The sequence below is a fragment of the Psammomys obesus genome, unplaced genomic scaffold, assembly GCF_907164565.1.
Source record: "Psammomys obesus unplaced genomic scaffold, mPsaObe1.curated_primary_1811, whole genome shotgun sequence".
Classification (NCBI taxonomy): Eukaryota; Metazoa; Chordata; class Mammalia; order Rodentia; family Muridae; genus Psammomys; species Psammomys obesus.
In genome coordinates this window covers 22,439-38,957 of record NW_026595552.1, presented here as the reverse complement: position 1 = coordinate 38,957, position 16,519 = coordinate 22,439, and the positions used below count along the sequence as shown (strand labels likewise).

The 16,519-nt window shown below is 47.3% G+C and overlaps 1 protein-coding gene across 1 annotated transcript in view; it reads left to right on the top strand.

The window, feature by feature from the left end:
- Positions 1-16,519, top strand: part of Atxn1 (ataxin 1) — a 41,964-nt gene that overhangs the window by 18,225 nt on the left and 7,220 nt on the right. The window contains exon 2 of the mRNA XM_055619296.1: positions 6,641-8,645. Within this exon, the coding sequence (XP_055475271.1) occupies positions 6,804-8,645 (1,842 nt within the window). The 5' untranslated portion in view covers positions 6,641-6,803. The remainder of the gene's footprint in view (positions 1-6,640; positions 8,646-16,519) is intronic.

The window sequence follows — 16,519 nt, the reverse complement described above, 5'->3', positions numbered from 1 at the left end:
TGTGTGGTGGACCCATACCACAGGGAAGCCGTTGAGATGTTCCCAGTGCCCTCTGTCACCACATGGGTCAAAATGGCATTGGAAAAAGCCAGGAGCCTAAGGACAACTTCACCCAAGACTTAGTAAAGGCTGCCCTCCATCATTCTGACACCCTACAGCACATAGTATGCCCCACAGAAGGACAAGTGGGACAAGACCTAACTACCTGCCAATCAAGGACCTAAAGGCAAGGCAGCCAGCACACTGACTTGTTATCTAATACCAAATGGGCAGCCTTGAATCAAAACAAGTAACAGCCTGGGCAGCTTATAGTTAGGGATATATATGTACTAGACATACAGATTACATGCATACAAGAACTGTTAGTGAAGAAAAGAGGCCATGCGTTTGAACGAGAGCAAAGAGGAGCATTTGAGAGGGTTTCAAAGGGAGGAAAGGGAAGAGAGAAATGTTGTCATTATGTTATAATCACAAAAGGGGGGGGAAGGCAGAGCAGACAGAACACTTGAGGAACCCCTCACTGTGGCTATCCTACAGGCTTTTAACCAAAAGGACCACTCCGCCCTGAATACAGTTTCCCTTAGCCGATATGCACCCAAATGGGATTTGTGTTATTCTGACAGGCTTTAAATGTTTTAATCATGTTAAGTATTGAGTTTAGCCGTATTCATTACCCAAAAAAAGGTTTCAAATATGCACCACTCCCCAGCCCCCAAGATGTTCATGTTGCTAAACAGTGAGGCCTTTCTCTTACTTTACTGTGATGACCCCACCCTCACTACACCCCCTCAGACTGCTGCTCTGTAAGACAGCGCCTCCCTCAAAGGCAAGGCCACTGTGCTGTGTGGCTGCCTCCAGCTGAGGGGAGTCTGTGCAGGATGCAAACTGAAACTAAGGCCTTTCTCATCCTCCTCAGCTGTTTTTGTTATTTTAGGGTTTTGCTGTTGTTCTGCCACCTCCATTTCCACAGAGCTGGGTTTATAAGTGTGTGCCGGCACACCAGGCACAAGTCTGCCTTTTCTGACACACAGAGAGCTTCCCTTGAAGGCATGTTGGTGCTCACAATTCTTAGTGCCTCCCCCCCCAGGACAGGCGGTGCAGAGGCCTGAGTCACACTGAGCTTGGGAACTGGGTTGGGGACACCCAACACCCCTGTTGCTTGCCTGTTAAAGACAGCCTGAGTCACCCCAACACATGATACTTAGTGCCACAGAAATCTAAAGTCCTTGATTAGTTTTCATATAGTGAAAGGTTTACTTGAAAATTCTCACCCCACTTACTTCTGTGCATTTTTCCCCCTTTTAACACACAGCGGGGTGGGGAACCACTCTTTGCCATCACACACTTCTGGCATGCGAGTGTGCCAAACATGGCCACTGGGCTCGTGATTACCAAACATGGTATGGTGGCACACATCTGTGATCCCAACCCTCAGAAGGCAGAGGCAGGAGAACCAGAAATTCAAAGTCATCCTCAGCTGTGTTGAGTATCTGAGGGCTAACCTTGGCTAACTGAAAGCCTGTCTCAAAAAGTAAAAATATTCTAGACTCCTTCATTTAAACCATTCTTAAGCCAAAGCTCTCCAACTAAGCTAACTAAGCTAACTGAGCTATTAAAAACCAAGGCCAGGCATTTATTTTTATTCTCATTAATCTTAATTTTCTTGGTTCTATGCCATCGCTTCCAGCCTCTGAGGATAGATTTGCATCCTAATCACAACATTCTAAAGATCCCTTGCAGCCTCCTGCTACCTCTAAAGATGATAACCCAAACACTAATAAGGTGTTGAATAGAGCAGAACTGGGCCCTGTGCTGACAATAGGCAGTGAAGGCTCACAGCATACACTAAAAGGGAAGAAGATATTTGGTAAGCGAATATGTGAACAGCTTCCTTCCGGGCAAGCCTGGTCAGTCAACCGTGAGAAGAACCGTCCCTCATTCAGTGAGATCTCAGTTTTAAATATTTGTGCAAATAAAATGAGGTCTTAAGAACAGGCCCAAAACTCGTATTTGAGCTTTTCTGATCGGGGAGCAACACCTTCGTTTTATATAATCTTTTTAGTGAACCTACCTTGTGACTGCGATCTGCTGTGTGAGGCTAAGTGTGAAATTTCCCACCTGTGCTGCATGGCTGCCCACAGACTTGAGGATTTGTGGTGCATTTTGTGTTTCGGGTTTGCAGTTTTGGGTTGCTGAACCTGCCCTAACCAGGATGAGCCATCTACATTTCTTCCTCTTATTTCTGCAAGCCAGGGGCACCCAGCTCACTCACACTGAGAATGTCAGGATTGGGAAGAAACAGCATCTCCACTTATTCCTTACTTGAAGTGCATTTTTAAAGATCATGCATGTCTAATTCTAGAAGTGCCCCCTATTGTGAGCCGCCAGTTGCTGTTTACAGATCAGTGGCCGTCTATGCTCACATCTCCGGCACAGAACGATCTTACTATTCTGCCACTTCAGGACAGGAGAAAAAGATGGAACCAAACTTGAGCACGGACATGATGACTGAGTCCTGTATGGAATGAATAATAATAGCCTAAAGGCATGTCCAGCCTGCAGACCACAGGTGCCGCCTGTAACTATGGATGTGGCTAGTGCAAAATTATAAACTTACTTAAAGGATCATCAGTGGCATGGCATGGTGCCCCCTAGTGGTTTAGTGAAAGTCCAGCAGGATCCAGTACTGCTTTGTGAAAGATGCAGAGAGCAGCAATAGTTAGTAGGACAGAGAAAGGAGTCATCACCTCCAACTGGTCCTGTCTTCCACGATGCATAATAAACACTCCCACATTTAAGAGAATGTCAAGAGAGGTAGCGACTTGGGAGCCTTGGTCAGGAAGATCTCTGGAGCCCAGACAACATAGCAAGACCCCTCTCCTGTTACAAACTATTATTCTAGGCAGAAAGAGGGCTCCGTGGGAAAAGGCATTGCCACCCAGCCTGACAACCTGAGTTCAGTTCTCCAAGACCCACACGATGGAACAAGAGAAGCAGCTCCACACTGTTGTTGTGGGAGTGCCACATGCATGTTGTGGCACATGTGCCCAATAATGATGATAATGTATTAATTATACATTTTTAAAGTATGGACAATTAGGATGGTGGTTGGAGATTTGTGTCAGCTCAGCCTGAGACACTCCTGCCTCTTCATGTTTTGTTCCATCCTTGTTTCATCAAAGCCACTCTCTAGCAAAGGTGCTACTGCTCACCTTTGATACTTTTTCAGAATAAATTTGAATTTTTTTTTTTTTGGTCAGCATTGATATTGATATATGATGCCAGTAGTTAGAGCTGAGTGATATAATACTTGCCCAGCATTTACAAGATGCTGGGTTTGATCCTTGGTACTAAAAATAAATATAGAGAGTTGTTATATCTTGTTAGTTCATTAGCAGAAGCTCAGCCTAGATAGTGTTCAGGGCTGAAGGGCCAGCCAGAATCTATCAAACAGGTAGTATAAATAAAGTCCTGTGCCTCTGAGAAGCATTTCAGCCTCCATAGGAGCTTGCTGGGTTTGCATACTACAGTCATATGCTCAGGCAGTTTTCTGTTTGCCTGTTGCTAATGGCTCTTCCTGAATGAGTTTGACATTTTACTTGGCTTTGAAAGGACTTTCATGCCCCCTGCGTTTTCTTCCCTCGAGCTGCCTTGAGCTAATTAACCTATTCCCTCACTGGCTGGAACTACTACTATATGCAAATGCTCTCATTTCCAAGTCTGACATATCACTCTTGCATGAACATCCCTGATGAAATCCTGCGGCGTTTTATGGGGCAGTGCACCTGTGCCACCAGCAGGGGCCGCATGGAACTGTTCTCTGAGTAGACCTTGGCAGTGATTCAGTTCCTTGCCAGCTGGTATAAGAAACTAGGTGCTGGGCTGGAAAGATAGCTCAGCGGCCAAGAGTGCTGGTTGCTCTTCACCGAGGACACAGGTTCAAGTCACGGCACCTGTGTGGTCACGTCCTCCTATAACTCCAGTTTCTGATTTCCTCTTATGACCTCTGTGGATAATAGACATAAATGAAAGCTAAACTTTTACACACACACACACACACACACACACACACACACACACAATAAACAAACCTCTTTTTTAAGTTAGAACTTAGCAATCCTTCTTAAGGGTGATTCTCGGAGTCTAAAGATAAAAGTTTGACACCTATACTTTTTCAGACAGCAAAAGGAAACAACACTTTTGATACTTTGGGGATTTGATTTTAGTCTGTCCTCGCAATGGATTTCTAAGCACTGGGTATAAATGACGCTCTGCACTCTTAAGAGGAGAGAGTCCTACAGAATGAAGTTATTTGAAACACAATTCCTTATACACTTGGGGCTTTTCTGCATCTTCAAGTATACGTTATTTTTAATTTCTTCAGCATTATAGATCTTGCTGTTGCTTCAGCATGGACACAGCCTGAATTGCTGAAGACAGCCCTTACAGTATCAGTTTGGTTTTTAACATGGGAGGGGCTTAGAGTTTTTGCTGTGGGTTGATTTTTTTGTTTGTTTGCCTGCTTGCTTGTTTCACGACAACAATCTCCTTTTAGACAGGGCCTTTCTTTGTAGCACAAGCTGGTCTGGAACTTACTATAGCCCACGATGGTCTACAATGTCCCAATCTTCCTGTCCCAGCCTTCCAAGGGCTGAGATTACAGACATTCGTGACCACACTCAGTTTGGGGAGGTCTGTTCTAAAGTCAGATCACAGGAAGAAGACTCTGAGGATGAAATACATTCAGGTCCCAACCGCAGAATCAGAGCCTTTGATGTTGCTTCCCTCTGCAGCGTCTCCCTGTGGGCAGCGCTCACAGCTCCTGCTGCCAGCATGCTTCGAGTTGGTCTTCTTGAGAGTCCCCCTCATGCCAGATGGACAGTGTTCACACAATGGTGGTGACTCAGACTTCAGTGTCTGTGAGACTGGGCCAGAGATGACTCCAGAAGAGTTCCTTGCATCACTAGATGGCTGGGTTTCCACACGTGGCTATGATTTGTCTGGCAAATATTTCATCTCCTGCTTACAGCTAGCAGGCCCCTTGCCAGGGAGAAGAGGAGGAGATGGTAGGGAGAGAATATTCATAGACTAAACCTGGAAGGGAAGAGACATGGATGAAGCAAGTGCCTGACTTTTATTAAGGAAGCTTCCGTAGTCTTGGCTTTATTTCATTTACATATTCATGTATTTATTTATCTGTTATTTTTAGGAGACAGCATTTTATACTGTAGCCCAGGAAAGCCTAAACTTTGAGGTCATTCTCCTCAAGCACTGGGATTACAAGCATGAGCCACCATGTCAGGCTTAATCTTACATATTGTGTGTTTTTGTTTTTGCTTTTGTTTTAACTGGAATAGTTTTTGTAATTATCTTACAGATGTCTTAGTGTTTCCCCGTAAATGACTGTGCTTGGAATTCTCTTGAGACTTATAGTGAGAAGACTTACTTTGGGCTGTTGTTGCTTAATTATGGCACATTGGTGTCTGTGTGGAAGGCACGCTTAGGAAAAGGGGCACCACCATAGATTACATAGAGCCCTGACGCCAGGTGAAATCTTAATAGCATTGCTTCTGGCATCTGAAGATGAAGAAACAGCCTGAAGAATAATTGGGCATCTCTTTTCCAAAGCTGCTCCTTCCCAAAGCCCAGCTCTTGGGATCTCATTTGACTAAGCTAAGGTTGCCCAGATAAAGATGTGGCAAGGAGTGGCACCAACCTTTCTATGAAAAAAAAAAAAAAATTACAAAATGAATCATCTACCCTCCTTCCCCCACAAAAAAAAAAAAAAAAAAAAAAGACACCCACACACCAAAGGCCGCAGACAAGGAGAGGCCAACACTTATAAAAAAAAAAAAAAAAAAATAAAAAAAGGAATCATCTCCCCCCCTCCCCCCACAAAAAAAAAAAAAAAAAAGGCAGAGTCCCACACACCTGTGGCCTCAGACCTTGAGAGGCTGAGGCAGGAGGATCGTGAAATCAAAGCCAGCCTTTGTTACACAGCCAATCTGAAGCCAGTCTGAGCAACAAAGAGACCCTTATGAAAAAGAAAAAGAAAAACTGAGCATCTACCCTCCAAGAAGAAAAGAAAGGGGAGGAGAAGGACAGAGGGTGTAGGGAAATGTTTGAGTTGCCTACCTCTTTTATTGAGAAAGTACATCTGGGATGGAGCGACGGATGGTGGTCAAAACAGCTGTACAACTGCCCTTGTAAGGGACCAAGGTTCAGGTCCCAGCACCCACAATATGGTTCACAACTGCCTATAACCACAGTGCCAGGAGATCCAGTGCCCTTTTCTGGTCTCTTTGGGAGCTGCCACATACATGGCGTGCATAAACTCTCACAGGCACTCACATACAAATAAATCGACCTTAAGCCAGTAAGCAAATGTTTAAGAAAAGTATACCCTTAAGCTTACTCTCTTTATTCTTACCGGCTCATTAGCCCAGGTAGCATTTTATCTATTTTAACACAGACCATAATCTGCTTTAGGGATTCCACCTGAATCCAGGGCCTCCTCTTGATCTTGTTGGTAGTGATGTTTTTGTTGGTTGGTGGGTCTGTTGGTTGTTTTGGCTTGGTGGGGTTTCTCCCCCTGTGCTGATGTTTTGTTTTTCTTCTCCTGCTCTCTCCCCCTTCTCAGAATCCGGAGCTGCTACTGCTGGCCTAGCGAACCCACGGGGAGATGATTCCTCATGAAGGGCCTGGATCCCCTACAGAAATCCAATGTGACTCTCTGTTTATCAGACTAAAATCAGAGCCAGCCAGACAGTGAAACAGCCACCGTGGAGGGGGGACGGCGAAAAATGAAATCCAACCAAGAGCGGAGCAATGAATGCCTGCCTCCCAAGAAACGTGAGATCCCCGCCACCAGCCGGCCCTCTGAGGAGAAGGCCACTGCTCTGCCCAGCGACAACCACTGCGTGGAGGGTGTGGCATGGCTCCCCAGCACTCCTGGCAGCCGGGGCCACGGGGGCGGGCGGCATGGGCCAGCAGGGACTTCCGGGGAGCTGGGTTTACAAGGAATGGGTTTACATAAAGCATTGTCCACAGGGCTGGACTACTCTCCGCCCAGCGCCCCCAGGTCGGTCCCCGCAGCCACCACGCTGCCCACGGCGTACCCTCCTCCTCAGTCAGGGACGCCGGTGTCTCCCGTGCCGTATGCCCACCTTTCACACACCTTCCAGTTCATCGGGTCCTCCCAGTACAGTGGACCCTACGCTGGCTTTATCCCTTCCCAGCTGATCTCCCCATCAGGCAACCCGGTCACCAGCGCGGTGGCCTCAGCTGCAGGGGCCACCACTCCATCACAGCGCTCCCAACTGGAGGCCTATTCCACCCTGCTGGCCAACATGGGCAGTCTGAACCAGGCACCAGGACATAAGGTTGAGCCCCCAGTGCAGCAGCACCTCAGCAGGGCTGCGGGCCTCGTCACCCCGGGCTCCCCTCCACCCACCCAGCAGAGCCAGTACATTCACATTTCCAGCTCTCCACAGAGCTCCGGGCGGGCAGCATCTCCTCCACCCATCCCGGTCCACCTCCATCCCCATCAGACGATGATCCCGCACACGCTCACCCTGGGGCCCTCATCCCAGGTGGTCGTGCAGTACAGCGACGCTGGAGGCCACTTCGTTCCTCGAGAGTCCACCAAAAAAGCAGAAAGCAGCCGCTTACAGCAGGCTATGCAGGCCAAGGAGGTCCTGAACGGGGAGATGGAGAAGAGCCGGAGGTATGGGGCACCGCCCTCTGTGGAGCTGAGCCTGGGGAAGGCAAGCAGCAAGTCAGTGCCTCATCCTTATGAGTCCAGGCATGTGGTGGTCCACCCAAGCCCAGCAGACTACAGCAGCCGTGACACCCCCGGGGTCCGTGGATCTGTGATGGTCCTGCCGAACAGCAGCACCCCCTCGGCCGACCTGGAGGCACAGCAGGGCACCCACCGAGAGGCCTCCCCATCAACCCTCAATGACAAGAGCGGCCTGCACCTAGGGAAGCCGGGCCACAGGTCCTACGCGCTGTCCCCCCACACGGTCATTCAGACCACACACAGTGCATCAGAGCCCCTCCCGGTGGGCCTACCAGCCACAGCCTTCTATGCTGGGACTCAGCCTCCCGTCATCGGCTACCTGAGTGGCCAGCAGCAAGCAATCACCTATGCTGGCAGTCTGCCCCAGCACCTGGTGATCCCAGGCACCCAGCCTCTGCTCATCCCCGTGGGCAGCCCTGACATGGACACCCCTGGGGCAGCCTCAGCCATCGTCACATCATCACCCCAGTTCGCTGCAGTGCCTCACACGTTTGTCACCACCGCCCTGCCCAAGAGCGAGAACTTCAACCCCGAGGCCCTGGTTACCCAGGCCGCCTACCCAGCCATGGTGCAGGCCCAGATCCACCTGCCGGTGGTGCAGTCAGTGGCGTCCCCTGCGGCGGCGCCACCCACGCTGCCGCCATATTTCATGAAAGGCTCCATCATCCAGCTGGCCAACGGGGAGCTGAAGAAGGTGGAGGACCTGAAGACGGAGGATTTCATCCAGAGTGCAGAGATTAGCAGCGACCTCAAGATCGACTCCAGCACGGTGGAGAGGATCGAGGAGAGCCACAGCCCCGGTGTGGCCGTGATACAGTTTGCTGTTGGAGAACACCGGGCTCAGGTAACCCCCGCCAGGGTTATCTAGGTAGGGAGACCCCACACCCTTCTTCTGTCATTTCCTGGCAAGGTGATTGCTTCAGGCAGGTAGGGTTTTCATTGTCACCCAGTGAGAGAGAGAGACTGAGACCCTTCCGTGATGAAGAAGAGCTCCCTTTCACAGATGGTATGGTAGCTCCTGAAGAGGTGTCAGGAGGTGAAGTTCTTGTTCTAGGTTTGGGGTTATATGAGGAGGGAGTGGAAGGGCCGTTTAATACCGTGAGATCTAGACTACGGGCCAGAACTCACAAATTAGGAAAACACAGCTACCCAGTATGTCCTTGACCTCACAGTAGCTGAAGATGCTCTGATCCTCTGATCCTCCTGCCTCCATCTCCAGAATTACGGGATTACAGGCGTGTGCTGCCATGCCCGGTTTATTCAGTGTTGGGAATCGAACCCAGGGCCTCACGCAGGCTAGGCAAGCACTCTACCACTGAGCTACCTCCCCAGCCCAGTTTTTAAATTATATTTTCTCTGAGCAGCAGCTTTCAGTTTGGGAATAAATTCAGCCACTGTAGCCTAGGGATTTGCACATCCAGGCCTAAGCAGACCAACAAGCCCAAGAGGTAAGAAAACCCCACAGTTCTCTTCAGCCTGCATGGGCAGCAATCTCTGTGTGTTTGCCCCTACTCAGAATGTCACAAAATAAATGTGCAAACCATGAAGAGATTGGCTTCCCTGTGAGGTCAGACCCCACTTCCTCACTTCCTCTGTAGCCTGACAGCCGGGCTTTCAGCAGCATGATGAACAGAGAGAACTAATGTTTTTCTCCTGTGACGGGAAGTGCTATTGCAAAGTCACACGGAGAGGCCTGTGGCTAAAGAGACTGCTCGGGTTTGGGGCCACAGAAATAAAAGGAAGCCTGTCAGAGATCAGCTGACGTCATCACAGCTGAAATGCGTGCACCACAAGCAGTGCCTGCACAAGTGGCAGATTTGGAATCCTAGAGCCAGAAGAGGAGAGAGAGAGCGAGCAAAGGGGCCTGGTAAGGGAGAGAGAATGACAACAGGCGTGACTGAGCTTGCAAGGGCTGCCCTCCATCTCCGGTATCCTGGAGGAACTTTCTCCCTAGCTTGAGAAGATGCCCAGGCCTCTGCAACTAGTTAGATACAGCTCACACCGGCACACACAGGGAACTGGAGAAATAAGCAAATTGTTGGAGTTCCAAAACAAAAACCAGTTATGGAACTTGTGGAAGAAAGATGGTTTTCTCTGGGACAGAAATAGCTTTGGGACCCTGGACATAAACCCTGCATGGTCAGAGATCTGAAAGGATGGCCAGCTTCAGACAACCTCCATGGTCCTTCCCAGAGAGCACTGTAGGGTGGTGGGGAGAGGTAGAAGACCAGCTGTGCATTTGTGTGTGGCAAGGGACTTTTCCCATCACCCCCCTGCCCCCAGCCATTGCTCTCTCTTCTCTAAAACAGGCTAACCTAAGGATGCTACAAAAAGACAATCTTTTGAGATTGTAGGATTTTGTTTTGTTTGTCATTGTTGTTTGGGGTTTTTCAATTGTGTGTGTATCTGTGTGTGTGTCTGTCTGTGTTTATCCGTGGTCTGCATGTCTGCCTATGAGGGGTGTGTGTGTGTGTGTGAGAGAGAGAGAGAGAGAGAGAGAGAGCATAGATCCTTGTGTGTCACCAGGCAGGAGCTAAACTATTAAAGCTTTCTCCCCTTCATCCTCCTCAGCTATTTATTTTGTTTTTGTTTTGAGCCTTTGCTTTTCTGTCTTCCAGAACAAACTTGGTTGTTTTATCTATCTATCTATCTATCTATCTATCTATCTATCTATCTATCCGCTTTACATTCCAAGTATAGCCCTCTCCCTCTGCTTGGTTGTTTTTATTTGCTTAAGTAACCAAAAGTTAAAAGTATATTCAGGGGAGCTCCTACCTACTTCCATCTAACTGGCACATGGATACAGTAGGAACTGAGGCAGGAATCTATGGTGGTGATATTGTGTGTGTGTGTGTGTGTGTGTGTGTGTGTGTGTGTGTGTGTGATATGTGTAGATGTGTAGATGCAAAAGCCGAAACTCCCCACAAAGAGGCCAGGGAAGGATACTGGGCATCTACCTCCCTACCTCCCTGCCGAACTACCTTCAGATGGGGACTTACGTTAAGGTTAGGCTGGCTGGCCAGCAAGCTCCAGAAATGTCTGCCCTCAAATGCTGCAGTTACAAGCACACATAGCCGCCCTGGATTTATAAGTGGGTGTTGGGGATTCAAACTCAGGTCCTCCTATTTTCACAGCAAGTGCCCTTACCCACTGAGCCATGTACCCAGACGGATTTTTAAGGAGCTGAATCCTAATCTCTCTTGTGGGAAGATGCCTCTCGTGTTGTCCTTGTCTGGCATTTGTGACAAGGCAGTGATAGTACAGTAGGAAAATGCCTTTCTATGTTTATCGCCCACTGTCCCCGTGGCTTCAATGTACGCTGCACTGTTATGCCCTTTGCAGAACAGTGCCTCGGAGAAAGCTGTAAACACGGCTCCCTACCACTGTGTCTTCTCTCCAGGTGGATAAGTAAGACATTCCACAAAGGCAGGGACAGATTTCCTGCTCCCACTGTGCCTTGGTTCAGCCTGGGATTCCCACAGGACGGCAGATTGCTTCCTTTGGGTTCACTCCCAAATACAGCCCACTTATTGTTCTCCAAGTATTGGGCCATAAGCTACTGGCATGTCTCAGCTATGAGAGCCGGAGTAAAGCATGGTCTTTTAGAAAAGGAAAAGAAAAAGGAATGAGTATTATGGGATAGCTGCATAGGGAGCAAATTATGTGCTGAGAAAATGCATTAGGAGATACCTCAAGACAAAAAGTCTCAGTCTGCCCAGTGGAGGTGGTGGTGGTTATGGCTGAGGCAGTGGCACATGCTTTTAATCCCAACCCTAGGAAGGCAGAGGCAGGCAGATCTCTATAACTTCTAGGCCAGCCTGATGTACAGAGCAGGTTCTAGGACAGCCAAGGCTACACAGAGAAACTGTCTCAAAAAACCAAAACAAAGACAAAAAGCCACATTCTGACTTTATCCTCCACATCTGCCAACCCCAGCATCTGGGACAGTTCTATAGGTGACTTTGACTCTGAGAAGGGAGACGTTTGCTCCTAAAGAGAAAATGCAGCATCATACACTCTGGAAGGAATGCACAGAAAGAAAGGCAGTCTCCTCAGCCCTAGGCAGAAAGATGGCTTTCCCAGTGAACAGAGAGAGCCACCCTCTCTTTGTTGTCTGTCCCCCTGCTGAGGAAAGCCATTAATCACACTCCTGCTAGGCAGTGTGAATGGACATGCTACCCCGCATGAGCATGCGTATCCAGCCATCAGTAGGAACTGGACTTGAGCAAGACCTGGAGGTCCACCCCTTCCGATTAGCGAGGGCACCCGTGTACAAATAGAGGTCCTGTTCTTCCAGAGGTCCTGAGTTCCGTTCCCAGAAACCACGTGGTGGCTCATGACCATCTATAATGAGGTCTGATTCCCTCTTCCGGCTTGTAGGAGTACATGCAGAGAGAGCGCTCATATACATAAATAAATAAATAAATAAATAAATAAATAAATAAATAAATAAATAAATAAATACTTTAAAAAAATGTGTGCCATTTGAAAAGTGCTCTGGCCCAACACTCTCCTCTGGCTGTCACTCTCCTCAGTGCTGAGCTTCGTGTTATTGGGGTTGTCTGTCACTTCCCAGGTCCTCCTGAGGTGACTGCTTCCCTAGCTTCCTTGGCGGCTCCTTAATATTCACTGCTGTTTTCTTCTCCCAGTGTGGGCAGATACACACGCTCCCACAGCAGGCTACGATGCTGTGCTCACTGCGTGTGGACTGATGGCTTTCCTTTCACTCCGCTATTTCTCAGTTTGACGGCTGGGGACTGTGAGTCACTGGTGGCAGTGTTCTAATGGATTAGCTGGGTTCGAAAAATAGTCCAGGCACTCATGCAGGCAGCAGATAAGCCCGAATAAGCAGTCTCTTAGCTACCAGTAGAAACATACTCAGCAATATCTACAGTTGAGTCTGGTAGAAACAAAAACAAATTCCTTAAAACATACGTGGTCAGTGGCCTGAGTGAAGGCCGTGTGCTAGGTCTGTGGCCCAGCTGTAGACAATACCTCACTTCCTCTCAGTTCTGAAATCAAAAGGATCCCTCTAGGAAACTGTGTAAACCACACTTGTTTTTAATGTGTCTTTTGACCCAATGGGGTAGCGCAGGACTGTAGCCCTAGCTTCCCCAGGTGGGAGGACTGCTTGAGCCTGGAAGTTTGAGAGAGGCCTGGGCATCATAGCAAGAGCCATCTCAGGGAAAACAAACAGAAGAAATATGTTGCTCTTCAACCTGGGATATAAATGTCCCCTCCTTGATGGTCTTGTTCTTGGTGATAGGTTGCCTTAGACCATGGTTATTATGGCTTGAGTTTAGTTCTCTTAAGGAGTCACTCAGGCTGATTCTGAGCTCTTGGCAGTCCCCCTGCCTCAGACTCCTGAGTGCTGAGATCATGAGCATAAAACATAGACTTTACTGTTTAAATTTTTCTATTTAGAGGCTAGGAGATAGCTCAGTCAAGCACAGAAGAACAGGAGTAGTGAAACACGCTTATGATCCCTGTGCTGGAGAAGCAGAGACAGGAAGATCCCTGAAGCTCACTAGCTAACTAGCCTAACCAACTCTAGCTCCAGACCAGTTAGAGTCCCTGTCTCAAAAGGTAGATATATAGACAGACAGATAGCTGGCAGACAGATAGATGGTGAACAGAGCCTGAGGAGTACCCAATGGTTGTTTTCTGAATTTTATGTGCACATAGAAGTTTACACACACATACATTGTTAAATCTTGTACTGGAGGCCAATGAGATTGTTCACCATATAAGGGAAATTGCCACCAAGCCTGTCACATGATAAAAGGAGAGAACCAACTCCCACATGTTGCCATTTGACCTTTGCACAAATCACTCCCCCCCCCCGCATACATTCACTAGATAGACAAACAGACATTTGTAAAAATAAATTTTAAAAATTATTTTAATTTCTAGAAGGGCATTGGTGGTGCAGACCTTTAATCTCAGCATTCAGGAGGCGAAACAGGTGAATCTCTTGAGTTGAAGGCCAGCCTGGACTACAGAGCAAGTTTTGGTACACCCAAGGCTGCATAGAGAGACTGTTGAAAAAAAGAAAACCTTGCACTGTATATTAAACTTATTATAACTGGGCCAATATCAGTAGGCTGTTATTGACTGCAGCCCACAGTCTGAATTAGAATTTACTCTGGGTTATGCCTTCTGAGAGTTTGATAAATGTAGTGGGCTCTATAGCCAGCATTACAGTACCATCCAGAATAATTTGACCACTCTAAAAGTCCCTTATGCCTTCTGTGTTTACCCATATCCCAATGTCACACCACAGAGCACTGAGATTCACCAGTCTTCCCTGTCCCTAGTTTTGCCCCTTTCCAGAGTGGTCGACAGTTGAGATCATGCAGTATGTACTTGTCACACTGGCTTCTTTCACTTAACCGCGTGTCTGGGGTTTTCCTTCACGTGTTTCTGAGTCTTTGATTGCTCTTCTTTTTGTTTCAATGCTAAATATGAGACCTTTTCTTTTATTGTTGTTTTTGGTGGCTTGTTTTGTTGTTGTTTTAGTAAGGTGTCACTGTGTTGCCTAGGCTGTGAGCTGTGAGCCTCTTTCTACAGCTTCACGATAGCTATAATTTCAGCCATGGGCTACTAAAGCTGATTCTGTGTGTGTGTGTGTGTGTGTGTGTGTGTGTGTGTGTGTGTGTGTGCTTACACACATCTCTCTGTGTGTCTTTACTAGAGGTTGAATCCAGGGCCTCATGCATGCTCTGCAAGCACTATATCACCAAGCTAACCCTCTCCAACCCATAATGTTATGGCATGTGGGATAGAAACTGTGTAAATCATCCAATGGAGAATGCTTCAACATTAGTTGTGTGGTCGTTTGTTGGACCGTGTCCATCTTGGCCAACTATGGGCCTCCTGATGGGACCTTCCCCTCGGAGAGTTGTGGGAGCCATGTTCTGACCCGTGGTTTAGGGTTTGTGTTTGAATGTGTCCCAATGCAGAGATAAGGGTTTTCTGAGGGGCCCCAAAATGCTTCCACCAAGGCAAAGTCCTGTGATTAGATGCTTTCAACAGAATGCTCACGGACTCTTTCACACCGAAGAGCTTGGTGGTTTTTATTAATGATTTTTAAACACTAAAATCAGTAGCCCACTTTCAGCCCTTTCATCATCACTGTGGAATTCTCTGGTTTGCTTCCCGTTGGGAGCCTAATTCTGCAAATCCTCCTCTGAGGAAAAGAGCAGACCAAACCTACAGGTAAAAAAGGAATTCGTAATTTCACTTCGCAGGCAATCATGAGTTCCAGGCTAAGTAATTTGACCAAAAGCAGGACTTGTTCACTAAAAAGCAGTTTTGAGAAACTTGATGGCTTCTACCTCCAGGCAGAAGCTTCATGGAGGAGATGGTGTTAACTTGGGGTTAGGGAGGAGGGCTTGGTAGAGCAGACTCCCTTCACATTTGTGAAAACAGGGAGTCTCGGGAAGGAAGAAGAGACACAGTTAAACAACAGACGTTTTGTTTTCTTTCTGCCCTGCTTTTGGTGAAATGTCCATATGTGTGTGTATAGACGTAGCACTAATCTAAGATTGAAATATGCAATCAAACAGCATAACTATATGTATGTGCACAGTGTTTAGATACAGTAGTTGTTGACTACATCATTACAGGAACTTTATGCTGTTTTTCACGTTGAGGAGGTAATAAGGGAGGCTCCATCAGGAGGTCTGTTTCCTCATATTGAGGTTGTGTTGCTGGTGAGACATCTGAATGGGTGCATAGTCAGATAACCGGCTAGCCAGTATGTACCCTGGAAGCCCCTGAGAACATATCTGTCTCCCAGAAGAAGACGAGGACCCCTACCTCCTACAAGTCCTCACTCATGCTCTCTCACGCTTAGGACATGCTCACTGCACACTCACTTATTTGACGCTTGTATAACAGGAATGTTAAGTTACCTCTTTACCATATTTTAATGTCAGTGTTCGTTCCATGTAGATAAAGATCTGGAGAGTAAAGAAGAAAGGAAATGTTTGGTGATGGGGGGTGGAGGAGAGTGTCTTGATCCAAAACCTAGATTCAATCCTACTTCCATTGGCTAATAGCTGTAATATTAGGAAAATAATTTTACTACTTATAAATTCAGAAAGTTAAAATGGTACTATTTGTCTCGCTAGTACAAGCATTAAAAAGTACTTTTGTGAAGTCAGATCATTTGAAAAACAGTAGGCACTCAGAAAAAAATTTAATGAAATATCTTTTATTTATTCCTTGGCAATTTCATGTGTGTAAACAATGCATATTGATCACATGCGCCTCCAACACATACCCCTGCCTACTTTGTGTCCTTTGTTTAGTAACTTGCTAAGTCAAACTAGTACTGCCAATTATCCTGACCGGATCTTGCGCCGGTGATCACAGCTGCGGGGAATCTGGGTATGCAATGGCCATGTCATGTCCCAAAGACAGCATTTCACGCCACTCCTCATCTTCCAGATCTTACGGTCTTTCCGCCCTCTTCCGAGATGTTCCCTGAGTCTTGGCAGGGGGTTGATATGGATATACTATTTAAGGCTCATCAAACTCAATCGACACTTCTTCCCAGCATGTTAATGGGTTTAACCAGCCTCTACAGTAACTGCTGGCCGCTTGCAGAGAGATCAGAAAAAATTTTAGCAGCCTTAACATGATTAAAATCGCCCAGAGCAATGAAACTTCCCTCTGAATGACATGCACTGTGATTTTTCTTTCTAAAAATAC